The sequence below is a fragment of the Monodelphis domestica genome, chromosome 2 (assembly GCF_027887165.1).
Source record: "Monodelphis domestica isolate mMonDom1 chromosome 2, mMonDom1.pri, whole genome shotgun sequence".
Classification (NCBI taxonomy): Eukaryota; Metazoa; Chordata; class Mammalia; order Didelphimorphia; family Didelphidae; genus Monodelphis; species Monodelphis domestica.
The window spans coordinates 508,215,897-508,231,077 of record NC_077228.1 but is presented as its reverse complement, the minus strand read 5'-3'; the positions used below and the strand labels follow the sequence as shown (position 1 = coordinate 508,231,077).

Here is a 15,181-nt window from a genome sequence, read left to right as displayed (position 1 = left end):
TTACTCCGGGGGCAGCTGCCAGAATATGACCAGTCAGTACCTGAGTAGTTGGCCATTTCTACCACAGCTCCAACATGCGGTCTTCTGGCCTCCACTGGAACATTTCCAGTGAGGGAAAAACCTGACAGCTCTCTAAGACAGCTTTCCACTTAAAGAAGTGTTTCCATGATCCAGCCTAAATCCATCTCTCTACCACCCGTTGCCCCCATTCTGCCCTCAGGGGTCTGATAGCCTCTCTTCTCAAAGATAGCCACCATGGGACCCCCAAATCTCTCTTCTTCAAGAGGCAGATCCACAGCTCCTCAGTTCGTTCATGTAATAAGCACTTAGAAAGTTCTTCTCTGTGCAAAATCCTGTGTCTACAAAGACAAAAACTCTTCGAGAAGAATTCTAATCTAATAATGAGAGGAGCAGGTGCCCAGATAAATAAGTCATTACTGAGACTGGGCACCGGTAATACCTAGAGGTATCAGAGAAGGCCTGTCGAAGGAGCAGATGCTTGAGCTGACACTCCAGGCAAGCTAGGGATTCTACGTAGGAAAAAGGGAGAACACATCAGCCCTGGAGGACAGCCTGGGCAAAGAAATGCAGGGGGAGATGGGGGGCTTATGGAGACCAGCTGGTAGGCTGGTTTAGGAGGAAGGTCATGGGGACTTAGTCTGGAGATGGGGCAGGCAGCTCCAGGTGGCTTTCTGTGCCTCACAGGTCCCTGACTTATAGAAGCAGCAGCAGTCGCTGGGACTTTGGAGCAAGGCAGTGGGTAAAGTGGAGAGTAGAAGGAAGGGACCTGTCCAGCCTCCCAGCCCTTGGTGGGCAGTTCACAGTTCTATACCTTTTTAGGCGAGCATTGGACTAGATGGTGGCTGAGGTTCCCCCCACTTCTCAGATATGGTGAGTCCATGCTCTCTGGCTTCCTCCCGAGACCAGACTGGTCATGTGCCAGCAAGCTTGTTGGTGTCTTTCCTAAAAAGAGATCTTCAAAGATAAACTCAGTCATTTTACTGTGATCTCCCCAAGAAAAACCAGCCTGACAGTCGTCTGCCTCCTCCAGTGGAGTGCTGTGAGTGCCAGAGCGTGGGAATCGTCCAGCCCGTTTTATGTGTCCCCCACTTAGCACAGTAGAATGCTTTCCATTCATTCACCTACTTCCTTCTCCTGGTTAGCCAGCTTTGGGGCTGACGTCCTCTAAAATCCAGCCACCCTTCCTTCCCCATGACTGGTGAAGCTGATCGTGACTCTCCCGCTGCCCCTTTCCTATTGTCCAGTTCCATAGTCTAGAAATTGAACTGGGCTGACACCAGGCAGGCTCCCTGTTGTTCCCAGACCAATTTATGCTTCTGTCAGCACCACCAATTCCCCAGAATCAGGCACTTCAAAGATGTGTGGGACTGTCAGGATGCTGGTGGTGTCTCAGAAATGCTAAGAATTGTGGATGCTTTTGTTGTACATAAGAAGTCACTCTTCCTCGTCAAACCTCCTAAAAGGGGAAGATATTCTGAAAGCCAGAACTGCTTTGATTGGCTCTCATTTTCTAAGATGTAAAGTGTAGTGTGTGTGTGTGTGTGTGTGTGTGTGCGCGTGCGTGTGCACGTGTGTGTGCACGTGTGTGCATGTTCTCTTGTGCTCCAGGGCCCACTAAAGTCTGCTTTGTTTTACAACACTCTATAGGCTGCCAGCAGCTCTGTTTGTTGTTCTGCATGCCAGTCAAGCGGGTACCTACAAGATTTATGTTCCGGGGGACAGGCTCAGATTGCAGGCCATCATTTGCAAACTGGACCATGTGTTTAGGGGATCAGGTTCTATAGGGAGTGAGGAAAGAGAAGTGCCCAGTGGTCAGAGAGGTCTCAGATAAGCAGGATTTGATTTTTGGAACTTGCCCAGTGACCAGGAAGAGAGGAGGCAGGCTCATCGCTCAGCCTACAGCCTGGTACATCTTTCTCCACCTGCCTCTCCCCTTCAGAACAGGCGAGGTTTGCCTGGCATGCACTCAGACATGTGTTTCCATAAAGCAGTCCGAAGATCAGGAAGCCTTCAGGGGTGCCCACACCCTGCCGTGGAGAGCCCGGGCTTTGGTCAGTGCCTGGCTTCGGTTTCTGAAACCCGATCCCATCCATACCATCTTTGTTTGAAAGAGCCCAAAGCTGTTGCCCTTCCATGATCTGATTACAGCCCCGCAAAGTAAGAAGGGATCCGGATTTGTTTTTAAGACCCCATTTTATGACTCAGTTCAGTGAAGCCCGAATGACTTTCTCCAGGTCATGTTGGGAATCCGTGGGCGGCTAGTGTGAGAGTAAGTGCTTCAAAGGGGAGACGCCTGGTGCCTCAGGAAGGGAAAAAACAGGAACAATTTTGCTTTCCCTGATTTATAAGAGCCTGGAGGTGAGACAGACTATCCTTTCCCAGGGAGAGGAGTCTTCTTGCAGTTGGCCATCCCCCCAGGTGTGCCCCTAAGAAGGCAGGTGGAGGAGGTACAGGGGACCTGTGTGCCAGGATGAGGCACCAGGATCATCCCGCAGTCACTGCGTATGGGGTTCATTCCCAGTAGGGGATGATAGAGTCTACAGCCATTCCATTCAGTAGCTGGTCTCTGAGCACCTTCTGTGTACACAAAACTAGAGACCAGGAGGCAGCTGGGAGGCTCAGTAGATGGAGAGCCAGGCCCAGAGACGGGAAGTCCTGGATTCAACTGTGACCTCAGACAGATTTCCTAGCTGAGTGACTCTGGGCAAGTCACTTCACCCCCGTTGCCCAGCCCTGACTGCTCTTCTGCCTTAGAACTGGAACTCGTATCAACATTAAGACAGAAGGTAAAGGTTTAAAAAAAAGCTAGAGGGGGACATCTTCAGGGATGTTTTGCCTGTTTCCAATTGAGGTCAGATGCCAACGAAGACAGAAAAGAGCCGAGGGCTATTGATTCCAGGCCTCTGTGCTGTGCTGCCCACTCTCGATAACTGGCTTCCTGTCCCCCACCAGGCCCTGGCGAGGGAGCCAGACAGTGTTAAAAATTAAACCAGCTCGAATGGAGCGCTGAGCAAATGGCTCCCTTTCACCAGGACAGACAGCAAGACCCGACAGACTCACGGCACAGCACGGCTCTGGTTGGGCTTAAGGCTATGTGGGAGCAACACACACACACACACTACTCACACAGACACACACATTCTCACACGCTCTCACACCCACATTGCAGGGAAGGAGAAGGCCAGTCGGCAGGCTGTTCACATAGACCCCGTCCTGTGTCCTCCTGGGGGTCTCCTTTGCAGGATGGCAGGCCTCGGCCCGGCTTTGGGCTCACGGGCCCTGGAGGTGCCAGCGGACAGAGCTTCCTACTAACCACATGGCCCCGGGAGGGGAGGGAAGCTGGCTGGGCAGCCCAGCAGTCAGTCGCCTTTTCTGAAGCCAGCACTGTCTGAGACATGTCGCAGCTGGACCTGCAGCTTCCATGTCCTTTGCAGGCCCTGATTTCCCAGAAATCTCCAGGTGGCTCCACTGTCTGCACCTGTTTGGGTTCAATGGGACTCTTGATAGGGAAATAGAAATTCTTAGCTCATTTGCCTTTCAGTGATAGCCCTGTGCCCTTTGACCTTTTGGCTGGAGCCCGGAGGGAGCAGGAGTCCCAGGTCTGCCCAGCCCAGGTGTAGGGCGTCTGTCTTTGCTCTTTGGCTATCCTCCCAAGAGGTGCTCCAAGAACGGGATGGAGAAGCCGGAAAGGAAAAGAAATGAGATTCAAGACAGCCACAAACATGTCTGGGGAGGCTGAGGACAAACCTGGCAAAGGGGAGTCCTTCAGCCAAGGCCAGGCAAAAATGGGGCCAAGAAGCCCTGCTCAGAGCGTCAGGATCCTCTCTGCTGGCCCACACAGCGCTGGAGGTGCGTTGTCTCCTCCTAGGGGCAGCCCGTGATCCTACAGCCCCTGAACCTCACAGTCTGCCCTCCGGTGTGGGTCAGACTCCACTGGCTAGCTCACAGATGGGAGGATGAATGCCTGTAGTGCAGGGACATGTCCGGAGGCCGGCAGAAAGAGCTGGTCAGACATCAGCCCAGACGGTGTGTGCTCGGGCCCCAGAGGCTCCCACGGGGTGCTTCTGCCTCTCGGAACACAGGTTTGTCTCCCAAGGAAACAGGTGAAGAACGTTAGGAACAATGGTGCCAGCATCTCAGCCAGGGAGGAACTTCTGGCCTGTCTCCACGAACTCCCATTCCCACAGGCCATTTGGGCTTTGGCTGAATGATGCGCAGTTGTTTTCGTCTAGAAACCTCTTTGAAAAGGGTCCACACTTGGGGACAACTGGAGCACCAGGACAGGTGTCAGGGGGACCTGGGTTCAAATCGGACCTCAGATACTTCCTAACTGTGTGACCCTGGGCAAGTCATGGGACCCCAGTTGCCTAGCCCTTTCTGCTCTTCTCTTAGAATTGATACTAAGAAAGAAGGTGTGGGTTTTTAAAAAGAAAGAAAAAGGATACCCTTAGATATAGAGATACAGATAGACACACACACACACACACACACACACACACACACACACACACACACACACACACTCCTAACTTGACCTTGTAGCTTTCCCTCAAAGATTTGCTTTCTCTAGGTGGCTCTGTGGCTAGAAAGCCAGGCTGGAGATGGGAGGCCGTCGGTTCAAATGTGACTTCAGACACTTCCTAGCTGTGTGACCCTGGACAAGTAACTTAACTCCCATTGCCCAGCCCTTAACACTCTTCTGCCTTGGAACTGATGCTTAATATTAATTCCAAGATGAAGATTTTTCTTAAAAGGACTTGCTTTCCCCTGTAGCCTTGGTGAGATCCTGTCCTTCTTCCTTCCTGATTGGCCACCAGGTTCTGGCCCATTCCCTATTCATCATCCCCATGGCCTTCTCCCCTTCTTAGCAACCGTGCCCAACTCCAGTGGGCCCTGAGCAGTAACTGGCTGAAGCACTGATCCGTGTCATTTCCCTGTTCCCCCCACAGCAAACAGCGGCACAATAAGCTGTGGCGCTCCCACTCAGATAGCGACCTCTCAGACCACCATGAGCCGATCTGCACCACAGGGATGGAGTTTAACAGGAAGGAGATCACCACGTCAGCGGACCAGATCACAGAGGCGAAGGCCATGGAGAGCCACCCTCCGATGCCTCCTGTCTTTGTGGAACACCGGGTCCCCCAGGATGCGAGCACCCACGAACTGGACCCGAAAGACAGGATGATCTGCCTGGAGTTTGCATCCAGAGAATTTCATACGGGACAAATTGAGGATGAATTGAATCTCAACAACATTAACGGGTGTGCAGCGGGCTGTTGCCTGAGCGAATCCAAATTTCCCCTTGACAATTGCCATGCCTCGGAAGCCTTAATCCAGCCAGAACACTCCTTGGAGATAGCCCCGAGGTTCCCAGACCTAACAGTGGAAGACCTGGAGACAGACGCGCTGAAGGCAGACGTCAGCGTCCACTTACTGCCCATGGAGGAGCTGACGTTCCGCCTGAGAGACCTCCCTGTGTCTCCGGACCCAGATTCACCGGGGCGCCCGCCCAACTCCCAGCCGGAGGCATCAGACTTCAGTACTGACCGCATCGACTTTTTCAGTGCCCTCGAGAAGTTCGTGGAGCTCTCCCAGGAGACCCGGCCCCGCTCGTGCTCCCACTCCAGGTCTGAGGAAGCCGGAGGGGGGAGGAATGGAGGCATCCGTTTGTCAGTGCTGGAAACAGCCCCGTGCGAGGCGAGCCCCGAGGGCCAGAGGAGCAGCTCCTCGAGCAACACTCCCCATGTGTCAGGAGATTCTTCCCTGGATGAAGACCAGCCAAAGGTAAACCCTCCAGGGGGATGGGGGATAATATACGGTCCTCTCGGGCTCCCTTTGATGTGGGCTCGGACAGACCCTTAGAGAGGCAGGCCGCTTGGCAGGACCCGGGGAAAGCCCCAGCCTTGACACGGGATTCCCCAGGATGTGTCCAGCCCCTCCCCACAATGACACCCTTCTGCTTGGACAGTCCTGACTGAACTAGCCTTTGTGCAAAGACACTTCCTTCCGAGTGCTCTCTCTGCCAGCCAGTGCAGTGCCAGGGACTGGCGAGTCACCCTCGGGGGTCTTGGTATGTTTGATACTGCCTGACTCTCCAAGCAGATTGACCCCCAAGGCATGGCTAACCTCATTAGCTGTTGTCTTCTGGAAGGGAAGGACCAGGCTGGCTCCTAGGAAAGCATCTCATCCTGAAATCTTCCCCAAAGGACTCATCATAGCGGGGCCACTTCAGAGTTCCCCCGAGTGCAGTGCCCCGTGGGCGATCCCTGGCATTTCAAAATGGCCGCATCTGACTGGCGTAGGACCTGACTGAGTCAGTAGTCACCTCTTTTCTCTGGCCTTAGCTGGAGAAGCCTCTTGGGAATCCATTGCTAGTAAAGTGGTAAAAGATGTGAATTGGTTTTTGTTTGCTAATACACATAGTCAAGATTTCCCCAAAAGTATATAGACTCTGTAAAATTTAAATTAATATCAATAACTCCAAGCATTACTTTTATAAAGTTTATCAATAATCCATTGAAGTAGAAGAAATTAAAAAAATATAAATAGGAGTTCAAAGCCTAATAATCTAAAGAATGACCATGTGTGTAAATTCTCCTGCTGGCTCTCAGCTTCAGCAGCCACATGGGGGGGGGGGGGGGGCGGTCACACCAAAACTTTATCCTACATATGTACATACATACGTATGTACACATGCAGTGTTCACACTCAGCGTGAGCACACAAAGGGGATGCTGGGTAAGCAAATTCTATCCACAACTCACCAGGTAACATCTTGTAAGAGCAGCCACAGGCACCCTAGGGGTGATGGATCCGCCAGGTGTCCAGACATCGAGACTCTCTTTGTACCCTCTCCAGACCTGCAGGCTGGGGACACTGAGAATGGGGGACACTTTTTTAAGAGACAAAAAGCTCAGTGTCTGAAGAGCGTCTTCACCTGTCTGTATTATGCCCAGCCTTGAATCTCTTCGAGTAGAGTTCAGTCCTTGAATGGAACTCCTCGCCCAGGGCCTGGGGGACAATTTACCAAAGAAGGGAAGGATGGAGTGGAATGTCGCCATTTTTCCCAGGTATTCATTGCACCAGGGGGTCAGGGATGCAGGAAGCTCAGAAGCAGCCCTGCTCCTGAAGGTAACCCGTGAAGCCGGGCCCAGGCCACGCTCTACACTCTTCATTTCCTAGCCAGAGCAGAACGCTTAGCGGGTGGTAGGAGCCTGGTCACTGGATTCCTAGTTCATCTCCCTCAGCCCCAAAGCAAATAGTGGAGGAAGCCCTACTCACTCCCTTACTGTGTATTCACCATTTAGTAGATTTTCTCACCAGAATTGGGTCATCGATAAATAAGAAAATGTACGTTTTTGCCCAAACAGTAATTTACTCAATGATCTCTCTCTCCCCTTCCTCCCTCTTAGGATACGTCTGAACTGGTTAGCCCAGAGGGCATGATGCAGTCCCACTCAGAAAACGCCATTTCAGTGAAAGAAATCATCACTGAAATCGAATCCATCAATCAGGGAATCGGGCAGTGTCAACCGAAGGTGGATAGCGTAGCCAGCTCATGCCACACACCAAAGAGAAACACGATCCACGAGTTACCCCTCTTTGAGGCGACCTGGACTGCCGAGAGTAAGCCGGGCAACTTGGACCAGAGGGAGGGAGTGTGCGCAGTGCAGCCTGACCTGGCAAAGGGGGACCAGGAGGCCATGCTCGTTGCCCCAACCCCTCTGGAAGATGTAGAAGAGGGGGATCTAACGGAGGAGGACGCAGAGTGCCGAGGCCCAGGCACGAGCCCAGCCCCCAAATGGTGCCCTGGCTCTGTGAGACGGGCAACCTTGGAGTTTGAAGAGAGATTGAGACAGGAGCAAGAACACCACAGTGCCGCCCCTCTCAGCACGCTGCCCGCTCGCAAGAACTCCAGGAACGATGCTGCTCTACCCGATGGAACTCCGAGAGGCAAGAATGAAGAAGCTGCTCCGGAACCTGCCGCGGGCCCAAAGGAACTGGAATTGAGCAAGACTAAAACAAAAGAGGGCGGCGGCTTGGAGGCCTTCCCTCCCCAGCCTGAGCAGGAGGCTGACCCACAGGCGCCTGCGCTGCTGGGATTTCACCCCAGCCCAGCTTTTCCAGAGCGTCCCCTCGATTTTGGAGCAAAAGCAGAGAGAGTATCAAAGGAGCCCCCAACATCCAAGACAAAGCCTATCCTGGAGCATCTTCCCAAAAGGATTGAAATCATTGAATACACTCCCATGGTGACCTCTCCGGACCTCACGTTTGACTTGGCGACAGCAGAAAAGAACGGGGAGCCAGTGCTGAAGACAGTCATGGTGGAGAAGTCCATCGCGGTGATGTGTGCCGTGGATGAAAATCTCAACACCACGCTGTGCCCAGAGCTGGCTTCTCTCCATCCTCAAGTGCTCCCTCTGCTACGTCCTGCGTCCCTTCAGCACGACGCAGCTCCCCAAACTGCCTTCACCCCAGACAGTCCTGAGGACGAAGACTCCCGGCCCCCCTCTCCTCCAGGAACGGCTCCTCTGGGCAGCCCTGCAGCCCACTTCCCTTCTGCTAGCTTGGATTGCTTGCACCCCCAGACTGTTCTTCACCTAGAAGGTGTGACCCAGGAAAGCAGCACCACAGACCGCGAGCCCTGGTCAGAGCCCAGCAGCATCCAGGGGCTCCCCAGGGGTAGCGACAGCCCTCAGGCCCCGTGGGGCGCTGACCCCCCGAGAGTGCTGAGCCCCCTTGGTGAGAGCACGAGGGACGTCCCCGAGACGCTGGCCCCCCCTGCCCCCCACAGACTCTCCCACAGTTCTAGTAGTGACAGTATAAGTGTCAGCCACAGGGTCAGGGTGGCAAAAAAGCATTCAAAAGAAATTGAGTCCCGCATCCTTCGGCAGGCGGGGCTCACCAGGCCGTCCCAGATGAAACGCTCGGCCTCTCTAGCGAGGCTGGATCACCTGAATCTGCACAGCGGTGGCTTTCCGGAGGTAGAGTTGGTATCTCTGGAGGCCCCCCATCCCGGCCTGCAGCCCGTCGTCAGGACGGCCCGGGGGGCGTCTGGCCTGCACGAGCCCTCAGAAGGCCCAGGACCCCTTTCCCAGCCCCCAGAGCCCACCACGTATTTTGTAGAACCGCTTAAAATGGAGGAGTGTCTCGCTCAGAGCAAGCCCGTCGAGAGGCCTCTGGTGCAGTATGCCAAAGAGTTTGGGTCAGCTGCGCAGTGTTTGCTTCCCCAGCCAGGACATGAATTGACTAGTTCTGGGGAGGGCCTTCCCTCGCTCCAGATCCAGCAGGGACTGGATTCTCCGGGCCCGGGCCCGGGGCGGACTGTGGCCGCTCCACAGCAGCCCGGGAGAACTCACCCCCTTAGGAGACTCCGAAAGCCCAATGACAGAAAGCGGACGAGCAATCCCTTCTATCATACCATGTGACCCAGAGCCCTCCCAGGACTTTTCAAGGGAAATCTTTGCTTGTCGAAGGGGCAGGTGTAATATGTAAGGAACATGCACTTTATTGGTTCATTTTCTATGTTTTGGTCCTTTTGCTATTGTTGGCGCATGCAGGGTTTGGGTTTTCTGTGTGTGACTTGGACTGCGAGACCATGGTATCTTTCGTTTTTGTTTTTGTTCTTTAAGAAACTCGGACAACCTCAAACAAATTTAAAAACACCTCATTTTCTATGAACACCGTCAGATGCCAATTGCTGTTTTTCAGTCGGCTGCCCCTGCTTCTCGTGCCTCTGCTGAGGAGGTGCCACCTCCAAGGCCAGGGGAGTCGGGGAGGCGGCCGATGGAGAAGCAGGAGGGGGCGGAGGCAGGTGGAAATGGGCAGGGCGGGGCTGGGGGTCTTTCAGCTGGTGATCTGGCCTCAGGGGTCCCCCGCACTGTGGGGGGAGGAGCAGGAGCTTTGCTTGCAGGGGGGCCTTCTCCCCAAGCTCGAGCTCTGGGGCCCATTGCTGAAGGATGTGGCAAAGGGCAGGATCTGCTGAAGGCCTGCCCTGCCCTGCCCGGCTCTTCTGGGAGACGCCTTCTCCAGCCCTCCGCGCTTAGCCTAGAGAAAAGTGCTTTGACTAGAAAAGAGAAGAAGGAAGGACCTGCTGAGAAACAGCAAGGGAAGATGAGTGTTCCCGGAAAATGAGCGTCTGCAGGGTTTAGCCCTTTCGTTACTTGAATACTGCTGTGGGCCTTCTGGGTCCAATGGCCACGCTTCCCTGCCGTCTCTTTTCCTCCCCGTACCACGTTTCCTCCGATGCTGCCTATGTTTTGTGGGTATTTTTTTATTGTTTCATAGGAGACATTTGAATTGTTACATGACGTGTACAGCCTCCATCAAGTGCAAAGCTTTCTTTTCTAGGTTGTCACTGTTAACACTTGACGAAAGGGGTTTTTTTTCCTTTCCTGGAAGTTTTGTCATTTCCCTAAATTGTATATACAATATTTATGTAGATAATTTTGTTATTTCCTTATGATTTTGGGGTGTGTGTGTGTGTGTGTGTGTGTTCTTGGTTTTGTTTTGCTTATAATAGAGCAAGACTGTGGTCTGTAACTGGAAAATATCCACAAAGATGTCATCTCAGAGTAGCTCTGTGGGTGTCACTGGGACGGAAGACCTAGAACCACCCCCAGAATCCTGCCAAATCGTGTAGCCTTGACTTCCCCTCCCGAAGCCCCCCGCTAGCCCCAGGCCTTATGCACGGCCTGATGTTTCTTGGGCCTGAGATTCCAGAAGGCAAAGTGTGCCGGTGGCAGATCCACAGCCGGAGACGGCTAAGGCTGTTACCACCCAGAGTTTCCAATCCTGGTGGAGGCTGGAAGCGGAGGGCAGCGTGAGCTCACTTGCTAATAACTCCGTGTAGACCAGCCGGCCGGACAGCTGCCTGCGGGCGTCAGCTGTAAGCACCCTCCCTCTTCGCTCCCCGTAAACAGTTTGCCTGTCGGGGCCCGGCCGGAGGGACCCACAAATCACCCTCCTGCCTTTTGTCTTGGTTGAAGCCCCTGTTGGGAAAGGAGGGGCTGGGCCAGCCCTTGAGATGGGCCTTCCAGTGGTGTGGGGGAGGGCAGGCCTCGGATCCTCCTCCCCCGCCTCCCCTGTCTCTGTGGCCTGTGGCCGTGGATGTGGCTGCTCTCATCCAGCTTCTTTAAATGCTCAAACAGGTGGACGTTATGATTCATCTCATGTGATTCCTGGATATTGACTGGGTTGCAAAATGTTCTTTAATGGTGCCTGTCTACGTGCAGAGGCCGGAGAGGAAGCGGTCCTTCGATGATCTCATGGCACCTGTGCAGTCTTCGCATCGAGGACCTCCCAGGGACCACCCCAGGGATCAGCCACTATGTGTGCGAGACAGACAGACAGACAGAAGAGCGCGGCCGAGGAAAGGGACCCGCCGCCCCAAATCACAAGCGGCAAAAGAGTTTCTGGCGCTCCTTCCCTCATAGACAAGGAGCCAAAAGAATCTCAAGGTGGGGATGCGCGGCTGTGAAACCACGTCTTTGGTGGAAGCGCAGAGAAGAGGGCCTCGGCCTTCCCTGCCAGCGCCGGGCTCCCGTGTTAGCCTCCCGTGCGGGGCCCCTCAGCCAAGCCCGTCTGTCACAGTACGGTGGAGCAGGAGCCCCGCTGGTCGTGCCAGGCCCACCTTGGTCTCTTCCCCACTAGAACCTGCCATCTCTCTTACTCGTGGGAAGGCCAGCCCTGAAACGTCTGGGTCTTGGCAGACGGGCAGAGCTGGGCAGGGAAATCCGTGTCTGGTCTCCTGTTGCTGTGAATATCTAAAATGAATCAAGTTCACCTTAAAAAATAATAATAATAACTGGAATCTTCTCTCCCACACCGGACAAGGCAGAGCTGGGTCCAGGGGCTCTCCCAGGAGCTGCGCTGAAATCTTTGGAGTTTCTGAAGGGCTTCCGAACGGTATGGGCCGAAGACAAATAGCAAGATTGTGTCGTGTTGTTTTGTTTTTTATGAAAATACTACCCGGTGTAGTAATGCTCGTTTCTCCAGGGCCTCTTTATTGCCTTCAGGCTTCAGAAAGGAGACGCCGCGTGCCTCCCAGGCTCTTTGGGCCCTTCCTGATTCTGTTTCTGCCCCGCCGGTATCTCCTGAGGTTGTGGAGTTGGGCTGACCTTTCCTCGGGGGTCTCTCTGAAAACAGACGTTCCTTTCCTGGAATGTAGCAGAATTTGAGACACTCGCCTGCTCTGTGTTCAGGTCCAAAGTAACCCAAGAGAAACCACAAGAAGTAGCTAACCCACTAAGCAAAAAGAGGTCGTGTTCTTGAGGGCATTTTCTTTTTTGTACAAAGCTGTCATTCAGCTGTTTTAGGAACCTGCTCGAGGATGCTTTATTGTTTACATTGTGAATATTAAAACCTGTATCCTATCTCACTGTGTTGTTCCCCTTGATCCCGAGTCAGCCAGCAGTGGCTGTACTGTAAGTCACACCCCGCGAGTCCTTGCACAAAAGCAATGCCATAACGTGTGCGGGCGGCCTGGGACGGATCGTTCCCCACTGCGTCCTGCTGCACTCCAGTCCCAGCGTGCTGTAGAGAGTAGCCCATCGGTCCCTCGGTGGCGGTGTCTGTTCTGTAGTGATGCTTGTGATGGTGAATGGCTGGTGTCTTTTTTTCCTTTTCGTTCGGTCATTCTTTGGTGTGGTGGACAAGGTGAGACTCCTAGCTGTCGGTCTCGGCACCAGTCCAGCTTAAAGCCTTTAGATTGTTCCTTCCAGATTGCAACTGTTGACGGGCCCCCTCTCGGGCCCAGGCTGGTTCGCTGGCTCTCGGTTCGCTAGCACAGCGCTTGTTCGAGGGAGTCTGGGGCAGCCCTGTGGGGGAAGCAGGAAGCTGCACACTTCCCCCACCTCATTCCCCCCATGGCTTGGGGGTCCCCATGATGCACATGGGAAGCAATTTAAAGGTGCTTCTATATTTTCCCCAGGCTGAAAGAGGAGGACTGAGTCCACCTCTGACTTTGGAAGAGAGCCAACCTTACTTTCTCAGAGATCTAGGACAGGATGCCCAGATCGGGTCTGTTTTTCAGCTCGAAGAACCCTCCCCACAACAGGCATCTCTGCTGCCTCCCCCAACATTATGGTGATAGGAAATAGCAACTTGAGGCACATATGTGTTGAAGATCTGCCTTTTCCTTCGTGTTTCCAGGGCACCAAACAGAACCTGGGCCGTGTGGCCCAGAAGTGATCCCTGGCCAATATGCACCCAGAGTGATTCAGGTTTCTGTCTTTTTTGGCTTTCGGTTTCCTTGGCAAAGCCCACGAGGGCTGTGCCTTTTCTCCTTTCTTCAAGCGTGACAGAATTGTAGGAATTGTTCTGAATGTGGAAATCCTGCCCCCAAAGACCCTTCCATCACCCCCTCTCAACTCCTGTGTGTGTGTGTGTGTGTGTGTGTGTGCGCGCGTGCGCGCGTGTGCTCTTTTAAATAAAGCAGGTGCTCCCTGAAGACTCTGGGACCTTTCTGATTCAGTTAAAGCAGAGTATAAAAGCCACTGGCCTCCTTCCTCGATCTTCCCTGGTGGTTGGGACATCCCACCTGTACCATAGATTTTTATTACCGATGTGCTCCGCTGTTTTTAAATGTGAACTTGTGCACTGATGTGCAGATTCAATGTTCTTGTTACAGATTGAATAAATTTTTATTTTGAAGATGAATCTTGTATTTGTGCAAATGATGCAGCAGGATCTATCCCCTGGGGAAGGGGAGAAGTTGTCCCTTGATTTTCTATTATCTGGGAGGTATTCTTAGCATCTTTATTTAACAGGAGGCTGTGGGTCAGGAGAGATATAACAGCTGTCTAACTTATCTCGGTAGGTCAGCCTCTGAAAAGGTGACAAGAAGAAAGCAGCTGCAGGTTTTCAGGCAGAGCCTCTGGTCAGATAACTGATCAGCCCAACCCCCAACAAAAGAGCCAGAATCCCTTTTACCGTCTGTGGTTTAACCCCATGTTGGTGAACCTATGGTATACGTGCTGGGGCGTGCCAGAGGGGTTTACTCCCTTCCTCTTCTCCAAGTACACCTGAGGATATTTCATCACCCACCCCTCTGCCCAGAAGCCCAATAGGAGCAATTCCTCCTTCCCCTATCTAGGGTAAGAAGGGGATTCACATGCCATGTGAGAGTTGCAGTTTGGGCATTCGGTCTCTAAAAGGTTCACCACCACTGATCTAGCCCATCCCAGAAGCAGCTGAACTCTAGAACAAGGTGTAACCTCTCAGACCAGTGGAGAACTGTGGCCCATAAGTGTTGGCAGAAGAGATACAGGATAAGGAGTGGGTGGGAGGTGACCTGTATCCACGGAAGGAGTATTCACATTGGAGTCAATTCTTTTGGCTACCTTGGTCCCACAAGGTACCATAAATAAGATATGGCTACTGAGAAGCAAAAGCTTCCCAGTTTCCGCAATAAAGGGAGATGGTGATGCAGAAGAAGGAAAATTATTCCCAAGCCCTGTTCTGGCTGGGGTGAGGGTCCTGAGGAGAAGCTAAACAGACCAGCAGCATCAATCTTCTCTAGCTTCATGCCCCTTCCTTGCTGCCTCATGTATTACCTATCCAATATCTTGTAGATGTCATGTACAAAGCAAGTGCTCCCTGCCTAGACTCGAAGTGAGAGGCAGCAAGATGTGATGGAAAGAGAATTGGACTTGGAGGCAGGAGACCTGCTTTTAACCCTGCTATTTCCTCATTTGTGTGACCCAGGCAAATTACCTCAATCAGACACATTTGTAAGTGCTTACTATGTGCCAAGCTCTGGACTGAGTACTGGGGATGCAAACACCAATAAAACCAAAAGTCCCTGCCCCTGAGGGGATTGTGTCTGCAAATACAGGAAAACCGTAGAGATGGGAGTGGGGAAAAGAGAATATAGAGAAGTCCAAAAATCAGGGTGGCTGGTGGGAGAGAACTGTGCAGAACCCCGTGGCCCTGCCCTTCAGTCAGAGGGGGAGAAAGGACTGATGGGATGGAAGGACCTGGCAGATCCAACCTTGCAACATAAGGAGATTTCCCATTGACGGGTCTCCTGGGAAGCAGGCATGCTAAAGAGTTCTGGAGAAGTCCAAAAGCAGTGGGGAAAGGGGATTCCTGTGCCCTCAGTTTCCTTGTGTGTCACATGAGGATACCAATTGAAGTGTTGAGCTCACAAAATCAGGAAT

The 15,181-nt window shown here is 53.0% G+C and overlaps 1 protein-coding gene across 6 annotated transcripts in view; it reads left to right on the top strand.

Moving 5' to 3' along the window:
- The window catches only part of SSH2 (slingshot protein phosphatase 2), a 264,955-nt gene extending 251,276 nt beyond the window's left edge, over window positions 1-13,679 (top strand). For all 6 annotated transcript variants that reach the window (XM_056819582.1, XM_007485720.3, XM_007485719.3 and 3 more), the window contains 2 exons: window positions 4,971-5,805; window positions 7,433-13,679. In XM_056819582.1, coding sequence (XP_056675560.1) covers window positions 4,971-5,805; window positions 7,433-9,448 — 2,851 coding nt within the window. In that variant the 3' untranslated portion in view covers window positions 9,449-13,679. The remainder of the gene's footprint in view (window positions 1-4,970; window positions 5,806-7,432) is intronic.
- The last annotated feature ends 1,502 nt before the right edge of the window (window positions 13,680-15,181 follow it).